A 17,453-nucleotide genomic window follows, 5' to 3' on the forward strand; every position below is an offset into this window, starting at 1 on the left:
ACAAATGAAAATGCTTGGACAGGTACAAGAAAATTTAATTGATTAACCATGATTGAATTGTTCTTTACAGGGAACTACTCATTACTGACTTACGATGTGATAATATATAGAGATTACAAGGAATGCTCATATTATATGGATAAAAAATAGATTTAAAACTCATGAACGGGTGATCAATTCTCTGTTTTTTTTTTTCTCTTCTGATCAATAAGATTGTTGTGGTGGCGTGAGGTCGCAGCCAAGTAAATTTAGGGTCTCCCAAGTGGATCTACGTGGCATATCTGAAACAGACGCCCTCAGACAATTTTTATTTACTAGCTTATAAAGATTTAACATTTTACCAATGTCATAACCACTCCGATGTGGTGTAATGGCTAACATCGCTGTCTCTCACACAGCAGCTCGGGGTTCGATTCCCCGCATCGGAATTCTTTCTTTTTTATTCTACATTCATTCGTATAATATGTATTGCGTACCCCTCCCTCCGTTCATTTGTTCCTTGTTCATGTTTCTTTTTATTTACTGACTTCCCTGCCCTGCCCTCCCTCCACTCGTCCACTTACTTTCACCATTTGTCCTTCTCTGAGTACCATCGGTCTAACCCATAGGTACCATTACGAAAACATAATACAAGAATCTGGCTCTATATCCCACCACTTTGTATATCCAAAATCTATTCAGACTAACTACTAGCACGGAGCAAATCAATTTGTACCCTAATCCAGACAGAATGCTCCTTGTCAGCACGCACAGGCTACCTTAGCCACCATTATCGAGTAATATGTATGCAATCTGGCTACCTAGTAACTCGCCCGACACATATGAACGAACAGTCAATCAAGTAACACAAGTTCTATGCCAATGTATGTATATAAAGAAAGAAAGAAACGTCCGGTCCGGTCATGCGAATACAAAGATCATGGGCGTCAAGAGCAAACGTAGAAAAATGGAAAGACACTGAAAAAGGAATGCAATATCGCTTTTCACTAAAACCCTCCTGCGCCGACAGATTTGCACCACTGGTCTCTCGTTCCTTCTCTCGCAGCCAAATTGGTCATATCAGAAAGATAAATTAGAAAGAGGGGATGGTGCGAAAGTCAATGAATGGGGAAGCTGGCACCTTCAGGACGTGGCCTGGGGATTCCCCGTAGAGTCGGTGATCTCAACTGAACGTGTTTCGAGCTCTTTAGGAATTAAATATCCTTGGCTTTCCTGTAGCATGAATTCCGACCCTGCGGATGCGGCGGCGTCAGCTTTAGAGACCGAGTCATCAGTATGCGTATTATTCCCTGGAAGCACGGACCGCGAGGCAGACCCCTCAGCCTGCGGATTTGATGACGTATTTTCTACGTGCTCTGCAGATTCATCCCTTTTGTCTTCATCGCCAATAACGGCAGCTAGACTCCGGAAATTGAACAGCGGTTCTGTAGACGAGCCGTTCCCCTCTGTGGTCCCAGTGTGATCGCCAGACATCGACTCAACAAGAGAGGAGAACGATGAAGAAGCGCTCGAGACATGTCGCAAATGTGACGGTTTCGATAACTCCCTGGGCGAAGATTGAGGGACGGAAGATTGCATAGACTGATGTTGATCTGCCAAATTCGCAGGCGGATATACAGCATTCATACTAGCGGACGCAGTACCGGAACTTGTAGACGTAGTATCGATGGGAGCATCCGGGGATACACGATCCACTTCTTTACCCTTGCCAGCAGGCGTGCTTTCCTCGCCAATAGCAGAGGAAGAGCTGCTCGCAACCCTCCCTAGCCCTGTAGGTACATCCAAAGCGGATCCACTTGCATTGACACTGTAAAGACCGGTTTTACGGGCAGACTTTTCTGCCTTCTTGGCCTCCTTCTCTCTCTTTTTCGCTTCTTTTTTCGCTTCCTTCTCCTCCCTCTTACGGCGCTCCTCCTCGCTGGCTAAACTCAGCCTAATCGCCTCCATCATCATCATCTCTTCCAAATCGTCAATGCGGTTTCGCCGAGAACTATTGCGTGGCGGTGCTATATTCCCAGACCCTTCCTCAGCAGAGTCCGTCTCGTTTGTAGCACCGCGTCGATCCGTTAAGAATGCAAGAGCCTGCAGCGCCGGGGAGCCTGTGCGGCTAGAAGAAGTGTGAGGATCCGAACCGCCAGCTCTCCGCATGACGCCTCTCCGCCCAATATTGAAAGTTCGAGAGTCGCTTCCATTGCCATTCGAATTCATCAGATATGCTGCAGTGTGGAGAGCGGTTGCCGCCGCAGACCTCCGCGCAGCATGCGCCCGAGCGTTGGCCAGTTTTTGAGCCCAATCCGGACGGACCTTATCGGTTGTGATTACCGTAGGGTCATTTGCAGACAATGATGTAGCGCGCCTCCGGCCCGTAACGGCTGTAACATTTCCAGAAGAGAGTGAAGATGTAGATGATACTGGGGAAGTGAAGTTTGGGCGAACACTAGGGTCTAATGCATATGTGAGTCCTCTGCGGAAGGGTGGCGGCGCGTATGTCACTCCAAATTCAGGCTGAACGCAGAAGGGACAGGCTGCAGGTTCCGAGACAAGTTGACAATCCTGGCTATCGGCAGTATCACCCTCGGCGGTTGCGGCAGGGGCGTTTGGATCAGAATCTCCATGCTCAGGAGGATGTGGGTCGGGACGCTTGATCTGTACAAAGCATTCTGAGCAGATAGGTTGGTCGCAACACCTCGTTCGGTTTAGGTAAGGAGGATAATAGAGGAAACAGATGGGGCATTCAGCTGCGTCTTTATAAAGGTATGCCTCGATGGGCTGCCCATTCACGAATGGGTCACGAGGGAGCTGCATCTCCCGGGGGGCTGGGTCGGCTTGTGTACCATGTTTAGATGTAGTAAGAGAGGCGAGTGTCTTTGCCCGGGTGCGGAACAATGGCGAACTCGAAGTTCCTGAGGTCAGGGGTGATGTTGGGGAAGGTAAGGAGTGGGCTGGGGTGGATGATTGGGACGCATCGGAGCCATAAGATTGTGATCTTGAAGTGATAGGTACCGTCAGATGTTGGATTCCTTTTGTATCAGTTGACTCCTTTGCCCCTTCTGTAACTTTTGGTGGGTTCTTATACTCTAGCTCTGGAGGAATTTCATCGGGCGGTGGAATAGGCAAGCCTCGCGCGGCAGCCATCAGCTGATGCTCCGTCCAAGAATCAGAGAAGTCGTTAAGACCTCTCCAGAAGGGCGCAAGCCGTCGTTCGATCTATGCTGAAGAATTAGCCTTGGTCGCATCAAACAGTTGGCGCAAATTTCATATTACCATTAATTGCCTCACCATAGCCTTGCTGAAATCTTCCGTTCCCGTATAGACACCCTGCGTAACTAGGTAACCTCCATCGACGTGTTCTTCCCTCATACTACGCTCCCGTTCCTTGACCCGAGCCACCCGTTCCCTCTCTAAACGGCGAGCCTCTCGCTCTTGCTTCGTTTCTCGGCGATGCTCGAGGGTCGCAACATCCCGCTCTGAGCTTCCGCCGATTCCGAGAATGGAGAGATCTGGCCTACTGCCTCGCGTTGATCTGGAGCCCTCTGAATGATGTCTGTCGCCATACGGTGATCTTCCATGTCCACCGCCATGGCTTCGGCGATTTGGAGGAAAGGGTGGCCGGGCCTCTCTTGTCTGTGAATTGCCCATCTCTGCCGAGAATGGGAATTGGTATGAGGAGGGTCAAAACGGGGAAGTCTGACAGTTGATAATCTGAGAATCTGGGGAGGCTGCGGAATGCCGGATAAGAAAGCGGAGACAACGCGAAGTGTCCGAAAGATAGTAAGTAAGAGAACAAATTAGAGATTTGAGGGAACCCCGGGTGAGACTCCCAAGTGGAAACAAGAAGGGGTCAAAGTGGAGCGATAGACTGTGAGACCATCAGTTATTGGAGCCGGGGGGGAAACAGAATGGTGATATTAAAGTCGCTGTGGCCATGTGAGCGACAAAGAAGCTAGCTGGCTGCTGGAAGCGGCGATGAGATCAGAATGCGGGCCAAGTGAACCGCGGGTGGATGGGGCCGAATCAGGGGGGGGAAATATGACGGGGAGAAACGAAGAGAGCACTTTGGAATGGGAAAGCAGTGATAAATAAGTCGCAATACTAGCATCTAGTATTGAAAACTGGACATGAGCCGGGAGACAAGGTACCTGAAGATAACAAGAAATAGAAAATGGTCAAGAAGATTGATGATGGATGGACAGGACTTAATCGTGACTTTTGAGTTCAATAGTACGTGGTACACACCATTGCATTGGTACAAAATGCTGTAATGGTAATATGATACATCTCCTCCAAAGAATGAGAGGTCCTGATGCGACGCCACGCCTTTGTATTACATCAACTTGTCGGATGCTTAATGGTGGTAAGAGGGGCGAACCCCTTGGCTCTGGGGGTTCTAGACTGGAAGCCACTACTGTACAGAACGAAATCATCTTTATGGTAAATGAAACATCATGCATCTGCTTGAATTATTGATATGGCATGTATCTCTTAGTTAACTAGTCAGTTAGTTAGTTACTTGAATCTAGGATATTACTAATCGACACCCTGTAACATCGCATGGGCTATGGAATCAGTACAGTACGTACTGTACCGTCCTCCATCCCCAAGACTCTAGACTTGGCATCGAGCATCATAGTGGCTAAGGTCGTTGGTTGCTGCGCCACAGACCGGTCCGTTTTAGGTTTGGGTTAGCGGGTGGAAAACCCATCATCTACTCCGTACTACAGAATTATTTATCACTCCCACAGCTGTAGTTGGTCCAAATCGATCCTTTACTTATAACTCTCTCATTTATTCAGGGTCCAGGCTGCTATCCCATCTCAATATAGGATGCGACAAAACCTTCACAGTTCATTCTGACCTAGAGCAATCGGTCAAACAGCTTACGGTGGTTACAGTTGTCACCATACTTTTTCTTTGCTTTTTCTTTTTTTCTTCCTTTTGCTTTTTTCCTTATTGGCACCTTACGGCCTTCCTTCTCCTCTATTCTTACCTACTTGCTAGGCTATTGCTATATGGTTCATCATCAGTCCTAACAAATGACGACCGATTCTTCAGCAATTAAACGCCTGCACATCACTCCCTTCACCGCAGAACTTCTTCCCTCCATATTATCTTCATCCGTTCGGCCCTTAGCCACAGAAATCTCCTTCCACGGCATCCCGACGTTTCCGGAGAACAATTACGGCTACGTGACGCTACCAGCGATGGAGGCGGATAAAATTAAGAAGAAGCTCAACGGTTCAATCCTCAAAGGTCGAAAGTTCAAGGTGGATGTAGCTCGGCCACCTAAAAGACAGAGGGACGAAGGCGAAGGCGAAACTGATAAGGCAGCTTCTAATACAGTATCGCCGTCAAGCAAGAAGTCAAAGAAACGAAAGGATGCCGGAAATGTTTTAGAGGGATATGAGCTTCAAACAGATCGCCAAGTAAAGAGAGGCTGGACAGAGTCAACAAGCTCCTTGAAAGAGAGGCGCAAGGAGGAGAAGAGAAACAAGAAGAAGGACGATAGAACAGGAAAGTTGCAGGCGAAATCCAAGTATACGGAGAAGGCAGAATGTTTGTTCCGAACAAAAATCCCTCCTAACAGAGCCTCGTCTGCTGAGGTGGAGCAAGACAAACAGTCGAAGAAGAAAAAGAAAAAATCTTCACAGGAGTCTGTTGTACATGAGTTTTCAAAGACTGTTACACACCCGAGTTTCCTGCGGACAGATAAGGACGGAGCAACGCCTACGTTTTCTTTCGAAGAAGGTAAGGGTTGGATAGACGATTCAGGAAACGTAAAAGAACAAGCCAGCGATCGAATCAGAAGTGATCAACACACACCAGGGAAAATACCAGGGGCAAAGGAGAAACCGAAGTCCAAAACTTTGCTCAAGACTAAGGCAAGCCCTCAAAGACTTGATGATGCAAATGCTGTTGGAGGAGATGTTGATATGAAAGAATTGGATGAATCGGATGATTGGACCTCGTCTAGTGGGGCAACGTCTTCCGACGATAGTGCAACCGATTCTGAAAGCGAGGCAAGCGTGACATCCAGTTCTTCAGATGCATCAGGTATCTCCAGTGACCAGGATGGACAGGGATCGCAGTCGACGCCCCACGGTGTTGAAAAGATTTCCGGCCCCGAAGCAATGGTGGACCAGGGCGTTGCTCAAGCGGAGAAAGATGATGAGCCACACCCCCAAGAAGTCCATCCACTAGAAGCTCTCTTCAAGAGACCCGCACCTGACACCACCGATGTTAAGCCTGATGCAGATGCCAATGCGCAATTTAGTTTCTTTGGACAGGGAGACATGGAATCCGAGGAAGAAATACAGGAAGTTGCAGAGCCACAAACCCCGTTCACGAATAGGGACTTACAAAGCCGTGGACTGAGAAGTGCTGCCCCCACACCTGACACAGCGTTGGCTGGGCGAAACAAAAAGTGGAATAGCCTAGAACAACATGAGTCCACGGATGTGGATGATGAGCCTTACACCAATACACCTGTTCCAAAATCCAGCTCAGGACCCAGGGAAGAATCTGAATTCACAAAATGGTTCTGGGAAAATCGCGGAGATAACAATCGAGCCTGGAAGAAGAGACGGCGTGATGCTGCCAAAGAACAGAGACAAAGGGAGAATAGGAGGAAAGGCATGAAAGGGAAGTCATAGGGTTAACATTCTAGGATATATTTTCTATAGAACCATGTGGATATCTCCTAGCTATGTCAATTGAGATATTTGCTGGAAATAAAGCATTCCAAAGATCAATGTGCATCATCCATAGGTAGAACTGATATCATTATCACGTGATGACAAGGACCCAGGTTATGGGTTTAAGCTTTATATCACCGCAACTGATAACACATTTATTCATCAGTAGAAGGGAAACGAGATTACTTCCACCCCTTATTATTTTCTCAGCCATGTCTCGTTACCGGGACATTGTATCTCATATTGTTCTTCTTTTTATAGTTTTTCTGTCACTGACAACTTTCACGTTGGCGTCTTGTGAGTGATCATTTGCGGTTAACCCCAATTGTGACTTGAAGTATTGACTAAATTCTGATTATTCAAGCTCCTGCCTCATTTTGCAAATGCACTTGCTTCTCTAATAGCACCATAATCCCCCTTCATCCTGCGAAACCAGAGACTACCGCTCTAACCAGCGTTTTCCATCTCCTCAGCCGTAGCGACTCCACCGATGATCACGACAACACAAATGAAAGACGAGCCAGCAAATATCGCTCCCTAAGCTGCAACGATTGCAATCGAAAATTTTGCCTTGACTATGACTTGCCCACGTGTAAAGATGCGAAAGAGGAGGACGTATTTACTACGTGTTTCCGTACGAGATAACTTTGCTTGTCTTGCATCTTACTTGTGCTGACCAGCCGTTCGGGTATGCAGAGAGAGACTCTAGGAAAGACGAGGCCATAGTGTTCATTTTCATAATTGCTACAAGCGGACTGCTAGCGTGGGCTGTCCTCAAACCATGGATACAAAAGTATATCGAGGCATGTCATATACCCTTGTCTTGGTCATCCCAGCTTGCTTTAATGCTAATTCGGCGATAGGCGGCAAGAGAACGGCGATCATACATCCCTGTGTCTGAGAATACAGACTGATAACTGCCACCAGATATCTTCCAGATACCCATAATGAGTAGCTACCTTCTACGGAGCACTTCAAAACTCTCTGTATATTTTTAGATTCATATTTACGAAAGTTACGCTTTTGGAATTGCCTTACAAGGCCGCTTTAAAGACTCAAAATAGCTATGGTAGTAGCTTCTGTACAACATCTACAAATTGCAGGTCTTGTCAGCAAAAATCATGACATTCCTGGGCAATGTAAACCATGGGCCGGAACCTAGGCATGCTCAGATATAATTTTTTTTAATGATAAATAGGCCGATGCGCTGGCTCAGAGCAAGTCCCTTATCCTGGAACCTAGAGTTAGTCGGCACTACCAATGTACATTATTGGCACAGCGCCAACTAAGTCATATTAATACATCTGATTCTACGCACCAGCATGAAACACTGCAAACATGCGAGTCTTAACTGCACCGATGGCAGGGGTTCCTTGAGGGAAGAAGTATAGGATGTCGCCCGGCTCGAATGGAGTAAATATCCGATGAATCCGGGGTACATTCTATTAGTAAGATGTAAACTGCTAGTTAACTAACTAACTAACTAGTGAACTCCGACACACTCGCCATCATCCACATGAGAAATGTTTTGTGATGACCAACGCAAACCGGTTCTTACGAGGTCAGGGTCGGGCCTAGTTGTCTTATTTGGATATGATCTCCACCAGTCAAGAACAGGCTGCGGACTTGGTACCCACAATCTAAAATATTAATTTCTTTCAAGGGTACGTACTGTACTATCAAAGGCTTAAAACGCATGACGCGAGGTTTCAGAACAACATATTAGAAAATAGTCCAAATGAACGCTCTAGACACTCTTCGCTCGTACAGCTGAACAGTTAATGAGCAAAGCTGCCGGTCACACAGCGGGTCTCGGACTCAACGGCACAGCATTCGGAAAATCTGCCTTGCTACACTCGGTGTACCACAGACAGGCCTGAGGGAGAAAAATGTTACCTAAATAGAACCTGTGTTCGCCACCGGCCCTTCAACTCATGTCACATATACTCCGTACCATCAGTATATACTAATAGAACGCATCTATCTAGTAGTACCGCAACAATATTCGATACCTACCTAATGATCGCAGGAACTTTCAACTCGTCCACTGGGGTGTCATTTAGTACGTGCTTAGGTTCTGGTGAACTGAAATTTAAGAAGAATAAGTTCGAGTCAGTCTCAAACTTTAATCTCCATTTGTTCAAATCTTTGACCCGGATCCATGATCATGTGCAGCCTACTATCCCATTCTTGGGACTAGCGTACTGTCATTGAGTTGGATCTCCAATCAAGGTAACCGTTGAGCCGGGAATTCCATAGATTACTTCCGCCGTTTTACATGACAGAACCCTGGAACTTTTTGCAGGCAACCCTTCTCCTTTCTCCTTCATAGTGCTCTCCTTCTTCCCTGCCTCCCGACTCTTCCTCATACTGTGCACTCCCCGACTGTGATACGCCATACTTCCACCACCTAATCATAATAACTTTTCCTCTCTATATCTCTATCCCACCGGGTCTCGGGCGCTTGCCAAGTCGAGATCGAAACACAGGAAAAAGAGAAGAAGAAAAGCACTTGTCACAGAGTTTACAGGAGGTTAAAAAAAAGGATAGTCTCAGAAGGAGACCTGTCGTTTTGTGGAGGGCTAGCCGTAAGAGTCTTGGACGTTTCCAAAGATCATGGTATTAACACAACAGAGAAGACAACCTGCCTCGGACGACCAGTTCCCAACCACTCAGCTATTCCTTCTAGGTATGTAAAACGAACCAAGCAGTTTCTTTCCTTGTTTCTTTGTTTCCTTTTTTTTTTTTTTTTTTTTTTTTGCTTCACTTGCAGGTGCTTACAGTTGTTTGACTATAGCAATATGCCGTGTTGCGGAGCCTATTGCCTTGACTTCTATCTTCCCATACTCATGGGTGATGGTCAAGGACTTCAATGTGGCTAATGGATCCGATGCTTCCTTCTTTGCTGGTATACTTGTATCGGCCTTTTCACTAGCCGAAGCGCTCACCGGTATGTTTTGGGGAAGCCTGTCAGATCGTGTCGGTCGCAAACCTGTCCTGCTTTCTGGCTGCCTCGGAACCATGGCGTCCCTCCTCATTGTCGGCTTCGCGTCGAATTTTTGGGTAGCTCTCTTTGGTCGGGCCCTCGGAGGCATCCTAAACGGAAATATCGGTGTCATTCAGACTATGGTCGGTGAACTAGTCAAAAGACCTGAGCATGAACGTATGGTCCCTCTATCTTATTGCTTCCGTGGCTGGAACCTTGGCTGATAGTCAAATGTGTAGCTCGAGCTTATGCTGTGATGCCATTTGTTTGGTCAATTGGCACAATTATTGGGCCAGGTATGTATTAAGGGGCATTAGTCGACTAAACAGCATAGCGGAAGATGTTAACCATTTACGCCATCGCAGCTATTGGGGGGTTACTTGCAAAGCCTACTGAAGGTTTCCCTTCCTTGTTTCACCACGATGGCCTCTTTGGCAGATTCCCTTATCTCCTGCCAAACCTTGTTTGTTCTGTCTTACTCCTTCTCAGTATCATCTTCAGTTGGCTCTTCCTGCAAGAGACTCATCCCGATATGCAGCCTTGGAATGTTACCGAAAATCTCGATAACAGATCCGCAGAACGCCCTCTTCTAGCGACTGCTGGGGCAACTGCCAATGCAGGGGCGGACCTACGAGCCGAATCATATGGGACTTTTAACCAGGTTCACCTATATGACGACGAGGATTGGATGGTACGATCGGATGGTTCAAGGCCCGAGAAAAGTCCCCAAAGACAACTTATCTTCACAAAACGAGTCATAATGCTCATCGTTGCGTTGGCGATCTTCACATACCACTCTATGACGTATGACCACTTATTGCCTATTTTTCTGCAGGACAAGAAGTTTCGGGACGCACCTATTGTTGGCAACTCGATATTGAAATTCCCCGGTGGTGTTGGTCTCTCAACCAGAACAGTCGGCCTAATCATGTCTACCGACGGCGTCATTGCACTCTTCATTCAAAGCATCATTTTCCCTGCTTTGGCACATTATTTGGGAGTGTGGAGACTTTTCGTGATTGTGACCATCCTTCATCCGGTAGCTTATTTCATGGTTCCATTCCTTATTTTTCTCCCTCGCAGTCTGTTGTTCTTCGGCATCTATGGATGTTTAGTCGTTCGCAATATCCTTGCAATCATTGACTACCCCGTCTTGTTGATTCTTATTAAGCAAGCTAGCCCTTCCGACTCGGTCTTAGGAAAGATCAATGGCCTTGCTGCTTCCGCTGGAGCTGCTTCTCGCACTATCGCCCCACCTATCGCCGGTTATCTGTACAGCACCGGTGCGGAACTTGATTGTACTGCACTTGCATGGTGGGGAAGCACTCTAGCCGCAATCGTCGGCGCCATGCAGCTGTGGTTCATGGAGCGAAAGAAACACTCGTCTGCTACAATCCAGCCAGTCGCCCCCTGCCACTATCTGCCGAATGAGACCCACCCTCGGAGAGACACCGTCCATATCATAGTTACGGGTACTGATGTAAGCACTCCTGATGTCTGATAATCTAGGGGATAAACAGACGGTGCTGCAGACAACGACGGGATCATGAGGCTGACGAGTGGTACTCATTGAGAACGCCTCGGTCAATGGATTGGTTTTTTGCGATGGGCAGTGAAACAGTACAGACATAATTTTTCTCCTTTTCTTTATTTTTTCAATTGTCGTTCCCATAGCCTCGCGATCACAGTTGAAGGACAAAAAGTTCTGGGCTTTTTTTTTATTTGGCGTGGTGTCTGGGTGTTCTATGTATTAGCTATGAGTTTGAATTATATCGTGTTTACATGACGTCCGTCCGGTAGCGTCTTGTTACCTGGAGTTTGCTCACTTCCAGAAGCACAACACCAATACAATATGTAAGTCAACGAGAACACTTTGAAGCTTGAGCGTTCGCCCATCCTAAATCCGATTCACGCGGATAGTACCTAATTGATCTAGTTTGCAGCATGGATGGGTGTCTCTGCAAGCACTGATAGGTGTATCATTGTGTGCGCCACAAAAAAGTGATCTTTGAGTAGCTCCCATCTAGTGCATTCATCATTTGCTTTAGCTAGATGGGACTCCCTCTGAACAGAATTCATAGCCATTGCTAAATCAGAAACGACTCAAAGCTTCTTTTAAGTGCGCAAAGCGAAATGACGCATATCGGCGCTATCCTGCCCCAGTTGCCGCGAACACAATTGCTGTGGAATCCTCCTATGTGATGTAGGAGACTATCGATGTTAGAGTAGTGGGGAGGGCCCACGAAGGATGGAACATTGTACTGCGTAGATATTGCCATCTCAAGACGAAATCTCAATATCATAGGTGCTACCCTAGGGCGGTGAGAATTTTGTAAAATTTCACCGCCCTGCCGCTAACCATACTATTCCTATAGGGGAATAGCTTTGTTTACAAACATCCCGGCAACAGACGAAAATAATAAACGGTTGGACTTGCTCTCATTCTCAACATTGTGTCATATGGACCTCTAACATTTTGCATATATACTGCTCTCGCATATCGCGCTATTACCTGCTCTGGGTTCCAGAATAGGCACTCTACTTCTTATTGCATCTTTGCCCATTACCCCATTGTCATGTCCGCACCTCTCTCTCCCTTAACGTCCTCGCGCCAGAATTCACAGCCCTTTTCCCCAGGAATTAGTGGTCTGGTCGCGCGGGAGGATGTCGTTGATAATATGGTCGCGTCAAATGATAGACTAGAAAATAGCTTCTCGAGCCCAAGAAAAATGGTTGACGATCTGAGCGCAGATGCCGAAAGGCGTCAGAGCTACACTGCTACACAAGAGCCGAACGAGCAGGACCTAGATTATGATAACACCGATCCCATACTACCGCCTAGCTCGCCATTTCAATATGATGCTAGGGATGATACAGTCGACTTCCAGATGCTCCGGAGCCAACAATTGTCGACGACCCCAAGGAAACGTTCCTACGAACATGTACCCGAGGACGATGTGTTAGATGATAGATACAGGAAAGGCACTGCTCGAAGAGATATGCCGGACATCAGTGTCTATACCGATGAGGACGCCAGCATCAATAATGAACAAAGCATCAGAGAAAGTGTTGGACTAGAGATTGGTAACAGCCTCATGGAAGAAAAGCACCACGAAGGAATGAGCACAGTGATCCACGAGAACAATGACAATGATGCCTCAAACGAAAAGGAGGGTATGAGCCTGCACGAAAATGATGATATGATTGACGACACAAACGATTCCATGGATGAAACATGCCTCAGCACGTTTTCCGCTGTTACCAATGTCGACATGACATCATTCGCACATCTACGGGGCGACTCACCGTTCAAGGCCAGACAAGCCCTTCCGAGTAGCCCTAGTAAGCTACAAGGTGATCTGGACGAAAAGGGTGACCTAGGAACTCCTACCACTGCTCGACAATCCCCCAGAATAAGCGGCCTGGTTGATTTCGGCTCACCCACTCCTAGAAAGAGAGATGCAAGAGCTAGCATAAATCCAAGCGAGACTCCCAACTTGCTTGACTTGTCAGACCAGCCCAGCTTTTTTCCGCGCAAACGCTACAGCATGCAAAATGAGCGATACTCTCCGTCACGGCGATCACCATTAAGGACTGTCCGGGAATCAACCAGGTCACCTGCAAAAGTGTCATTACTCGACTTTGATCTCCCTGCTGCTCCAACCCCCCGATCCATCCCTTCAGTGACACCACGGGAGCTCGAGTCTCTGAAGTCCGGTTTTCTTTCAGAGATTTCTTCGCTCAAAGCTACGCTAAGTGGCAAAGAGGCGGAAGTTGCTAGTCTTAAGCAGGCTGTTGCAGACGCCGAACGGCGTGTTGGAGAGACATCAGAGGAGGTTCGGAATGAAGCTGCCCGGAGGGAGACCTTAGAAATTGAACAAGCTGAGTGGCAGAGAAGAGGTCAGGAAATGGAAGATGTCTTGCAATCTGTCAAGGCTGAAATGATGGAAGGTGAGCGGGAGAGAGAACAGTTGGTGAGACGAGCCGAGGAAATGGAGAAGGGCAAGGAGCAGTTAGAAAGCAGGGTGGTTGAACTAGAGACACAATTGAGCTCGGCTCGCAAACCAGCGTCGAACGACAAGGATGCCTCTGAACGTGCGCAATTCGGCAAGACTGCCGAGGAAACGGCGAAGGAAGTTCAAGATGCCGTTGAGAAGGTTGCCCGTGAACTTCACACACTCTATAAGAGTAAACATGAGACCAAGGTTGCTGCCTTGAAGAAAAGCTATGAAGCACGTTGGGATAAACGACTGCGAGAGGCTGAGAACAAGCTAAAATCAGCTTATGAAGACAACGAGAGACTCAAGGTTGAGCGGGATGCAGCTCTCTCGGAAGTCTCCCAGCCTGATCTTAGCATGATCACGCGGGAGAAGGACGAGCATGAAGCAGAGAAACGTGTCCTAGAGGCTCAAATCAAGGGTCTACAGCAGGAATTGGGCGCGCTCAAAGATGACAGTGAGCGATTGCATCATGAGCTGAAAATCGAACGGGCTGAGAAAGGCGAGCTCGTCGCTGCTGTGGATGAGTGGTTAGCAATCCAGCAGAATCAGCCGTTAACCCAGGATGGCCCTCAGTCCCCAAGACCGCAGGCGGATACTTCTCCCGAGCCAACGCCAGTTGAGGTTGCGTCGGAGGACTTCAGACAAAGCATTAGCCGCAGTAGTTCAAGCAGCATACGTCCCCCGAGCACGGCGTCTAGCAACGGTGAAAAGAAGATACCAAGGATTCCAGCACCGGGAAACCGACAGGCCCGCGGGAACGGTGGAGGAAAGTCTGGAATTGCTGTCTTCACCCCAGGTCGCAGTGGTATCATGGGCTCGATAGAGCGAATGGGTCGCGGTGGTGTGTGAGAATCGGGATTTCTGGCAGAAGCCTTCTCTATCTACCTTTTCGTTGTTTTTCGTTCTGTTCTGTATATCTTCTCTTTCATGGTTTCTCCTCCGGACTTTACTTTGACGACGATCATGTCTCTTTATTCCCCCCTGGCGGTGCGCTGTTTGAACTGGTCCTCTGTTTGCTGAGTATGTGCTTATGGTTCTTTTCGACATTGTTGCAATGGGTTTAACGACCTATTAGTGAATAAAATCGATTCTTGATACATTCCTTAGCCACGAGCAACTTTCCTCGATAGGGTAGTAAGTGACATCCATGATACCCAGGAAGTCGATGCTCTTCTCTGTGTAGGCTATGCAAGTATTGCTATATAGAGATAGCCATCTCATCGAGCCCAGTTATTTTCGGATAGACTATATAGTGCCAGACTAGAACGAGTGTAACTTGGCGCTGTTAGTCGAACAATAGGACATACTGATAGGTTGGATGCCCTTCTTGCTCCAATACGTATATATAAACCCAATGAATCCTAGAGCTAATGCCATTCATGACCACTTGTATAAACAGCGATTAAATATCGTAGATACATACATAGTCAACCTCTCACCAGCCCAACGGCCTCGAGGTACGTACTAGTAGCTACACCGGCACCGCTCCCAGATGAGAGAAACACATATTCACCACCAAAGTTGGAGCATCTGATTGGATAGGCATCTTATTCGCCTAAATGTAGTACGAAACTACTAGTAAATATCCTCTCTGGCTTGTTGGGGCATTACCGGCACGCCCCCCACTCTCTACTGCATACCCCGCGATCTCAATGAAGGCCATTTTGCTTGTGGATGACTTCCTACGCAACAATCCATCCTTATAGGTTACTGGCCAAGGCCCAGGAAGATCGGGTTACCGCAAACGTGGGGTGGCAGCTACGTCGGACCGCCTGGCCCAGCTTCGGGAAGATGTCCGACCTGCTTAAGACCCGATTACGCTAGTGAATGCGAATGAGGGATTAAAGAGAGTAGCGTAAGGACATGCGCTAGGAATTAAGTTTGGTTGTCAACTTGCTTGCTCTGACTCAGTCAGACGTATTGGTGGCTTGAGCAATGCGCCATGGTCTCGCATCTGTCTCACTCAGTCTGTTGTTTATCACACACACTCTTCTAGAATAGATAGAGGGGGAGGGTCGGAAAGGCAGCAATTGAAGCCTCGGGACGGATATGGCGGTCATTGACATGGGCTGAGGGAATTTGGTGATTGAATTGACCGCTCGTAGACTTCTTATTGTTGCCTGTGGTCCAGCCGTTATTCGTTACGTACAGACTATCTTCGAGTCTTGGCGCTGTCTGGGGAATCGTCGTGATCTTGATTCTTGGTTTCCCTCCCCGGCTTGCCACGGGGTCAAAGAAATTTTAGTCACATTATGGGGCCGCGCCTGGGGTAGCCTGGGGTAGTTGGAAAACTTTTGACCAGTGCCGCGTTTCTGGCGACTTCGGCGCGGGAAGCGAAATCTCTTGGTATTCCTTGGAGAAGGAGATAGTTAGTCGAACCTGGACGGGCGGCACACAATGTTATTAAAAGTGAATACTAATAACTACTGTGTACCACACTTTCGGAGAGGCTCCATTATTCCGAATGCTGTTCAGGTGGTCCTTAGAGAAACTATTCCCGAACAGTCGGTAGCCCGCGTTCCTCTGTTCACCTGGGACAATCCAGTCGCAGTCATTGGTTCTCCTCGTGCCAGATATGGATAGGCCCACCTAGTCCCACTTTGGTATCCGCTGGCGTAGTATCGATTGGTCTTGGTGTCAGTGCCAAAAAAAAAAAAAAAGAAAAACCCTCATTAAAGAACGGCGAATTACCATGTATGGAGGATCACCTCCGAAGTATGGAGTCGGGCTCGTGACCACCTGGAAATTCGGATTGGGATCATTTTTGCTCTCGTTTCAGTTACAGAAGCAAGGCAATTGACCTTCAACCTGCCATAAATAGTGATTCCTGTCCAAAAGAGGCTGTTAAGGTATCGGTAGCCCGCAATTAGTTCCTGGTCCTCTCACTGACGGCATTTGATGCATCCCGTGGCATGTAGGCATGTATGACAGTACATACATATACATCGTATAATGCATACAGCATGGCGTAGCATAGGCCACTTGATCAGCTTCCTAAATGATGTGATGACGACACCGTGCGCCCATTCTCTTGCTCTTCTGCGTACTTCCATCCAGACCATCAAAAAGATTCCTCCGAGTATCGCCAATAATGACTAATCTTACTTTCACACTGAACTTTAAATCACTGGCACTAGTTCCTGTGCATGTCACCTGCTCTGTTTCTAAACTGCTGGGGTCGAAAGTCCCCGGTATGTGATTGGGTCTCCGAATTAACGCTTCCTTCATTGTTGCTGAATTCCGACGGAAAGGGGTCATGTTTTTTCTCCGAGTCCTTAGGACTATTCCGTTCATCGGCACAACGGTTGATATCGGCCACGTACCATTCACCAAAACGATCAAGTCTCACGTGGAGCTGGGGAGGCTTGTTTTTAGCCTTCGAGGATTAGAAGGTATCGGATTCCATTCGATGTTCCAAAATCACAAAAGCCCTGGAGTCATTGAAATAATAATAAATAAGAAAGTAAGGAAGTAAACAAAATATGAAGAATTTGTGAATAAATAATTAAAGATAAAGATACATATATTCTTCTGAGACAAGACATTCTTTGAATCGGTATTGTGTACACTGCAAGTCAAGGAATTCATCCTGGTTGACGTCTAGAACTTGAGCTGCCGCCCCTTCCAGCGGCCCGCTTCCTGATATCCAATTACGTTTTTTTTATTTTATTTTATTTTATTTAATTTTTTTTTTTTTTTTTTTTTTTTTTTTTTTTTTTTTTTTTTTTTTTTTTTTTTTTTTTTTTTTTTTTTTTTTTTTTTTTTTTTTTTTTT

The 17,453-nt window shown here is 47.1% G+C and overlaps 4 protein-coding genes and 1 non-coding gene across 5 annotated transcripts; 4 read left to right on the top strand and 1 right to left on the bottom strand.

Moving 5' to 3' along the window:
- Positions 1-356: 356 nt before the first annotated feature.
- On the top strand, positions 357-428 carry BDV37DRAFT_t27. Its single transcript has one exon. It is a non-coding gene; the product is annotated as a tRNA-Glu (tRNA).
- Positions 429-659: 231 nt separating this feature from the next.
- Positions 660-4,146, bottom strand: sip5 (Sip5p). Its single transcript, XM_032080837.1, has 2 exons — positions 3,265-4,146; positions 660-3,207 (listed from the first exon to the last, which is right to left on the bottom strand). The coding sequence occupies exons 1-2, from the start codon at positions 3,637-3,639 to the stop codon at positions 1,123-1,125; spliced, it is 2,460 nt and encodes an 819-aa protein (XP_031946123.1). The 5' UTR covers positions 3,640-4,146; the 3' UTR covers positions 660-1,122.
- A 596-nt stretch (positions 4,147-4,742) lies between these two features.
- On the top strand, positions 4,743-6,854 carry BDV37DRAFT_238360 (uncharacterized protein). The gene has a single exon (XM_032080838.1). It carries the CDS (start codon positions 5,034-5,036, stop codon positions 6,648-6,650), a length of 1,617 nt encoding a protein of 538 aa, XP_031946124.1. The 5' UTR covers positions 4,743-5,033; the 3' UTR covers positions 6,651-6,854.
- An 8-nt stretch (positions 6,855-6,862) lies between these two features.
- BDV37DRAFT_238361 (uncharacterized protein) lies at positions 6,863-7,721 on the top strand. The gene is made up of 4 exons (XM_032080839.1): positions 6,863-6,989; positions 7,057-7,326; positions 7,389-7,495; positions 7,556-7,721. The coding sequence occupies exons 1-4, from the start codon at positions 6,905-6,907 to the stop codon at positions 7,604-7,606; spliced, it is 513 nt and encodes a 170-aa protein (XP_031946125.1). The 5' UTR covers positions 6,863-6,904; the 3' UTR covers positions 7,607-7,721.
- A 1,587-nt stretch (positions 7,722-9,308) lies between these two features.
- BDV37DRAFT_278810 (MFS transporter) lies at positions 9,309-11,179 on the top strand (the record flags this gene model as incomplete). Its single annotated transcript, XM_032086164.1, has 4 exons — positions 9,309-9,381; positions 9,490-9,855; positions 9,918-9,974; positions 10,044-11,179. The coding sequence occupies 4 exons, from the start codon at positions 9,309-9,311 to the stop codon at positions 11,177-11,179; spliced, it is 1,632 nt and encodes a 543-aa protein (XP_031946126.1).
- Between the last annotated feature and the right edge of the window lie 6,274 nt (positions 11,180-17,453).

This window comes from Aspergillus pseudonomiae, assembly GCF_009193645.1.
Source record: "Aspergillus pseudonomiae strain CBS 119388 unplaced genomic scaffold BDV37scaffold_5, whole genome shotgun sequence".
In the NCBI taxonomy this organism is placed as follows: domain Eukaryota; kingdom Fungi; phylum Ascomycota; class Eurotiomycetes; order Eurotiales; family Aspergillaceae; genus Aspergillus; species Aspergillus pseudonomiae.

Excerpts from the sequence above, each read along its gene's own strand:
- BDV37DRAFT_238360 (XM_032080838.1), top strand. The coding sequence starts at position 5,034 with ATGACGACCGATTCTTCAGCAATTAAACGCCTGCACATCACTCCCTTC.
- BDV37DRAFT_238361 (XM_032080839.1), top strand. The coding sequence starts at position 6,905 with ATGTCTCGTTACCGGGACATTGTATCTCATATTGTTCTTCTTTTTATA. Across the intron at positions 6,990-7,056 it reads AACTTTCACGTTGGCGTCTT|CTCCTGCCTCATTTTGCAAA; the intron begins GTGAGTGATCAT and ends TGATTATTCAAG. Across the intron at positions 7,496-7,555 it reads GGATACAAAAGTATATCGAG|GCGGCAAGAGAACGGCGATC; the intron begins GCATGTCATATA and ends ATTCGGCGATAG.
- sip5 (XM_032080837.1), bottom strand. The coding sequence starts at position 3,639 with ATGGGCAATTCACAGACAAGAGAGGCCCGGCCACCCTTTCCTCCAAAT. Across the intron at positions 3,208-3,264 it reads CTATGGTGAGGCAATTAATG|ATCGAACGACGGCTTGCGCC; the intron begins GTAATATGAAAT and ends TCTTCAGCATAG.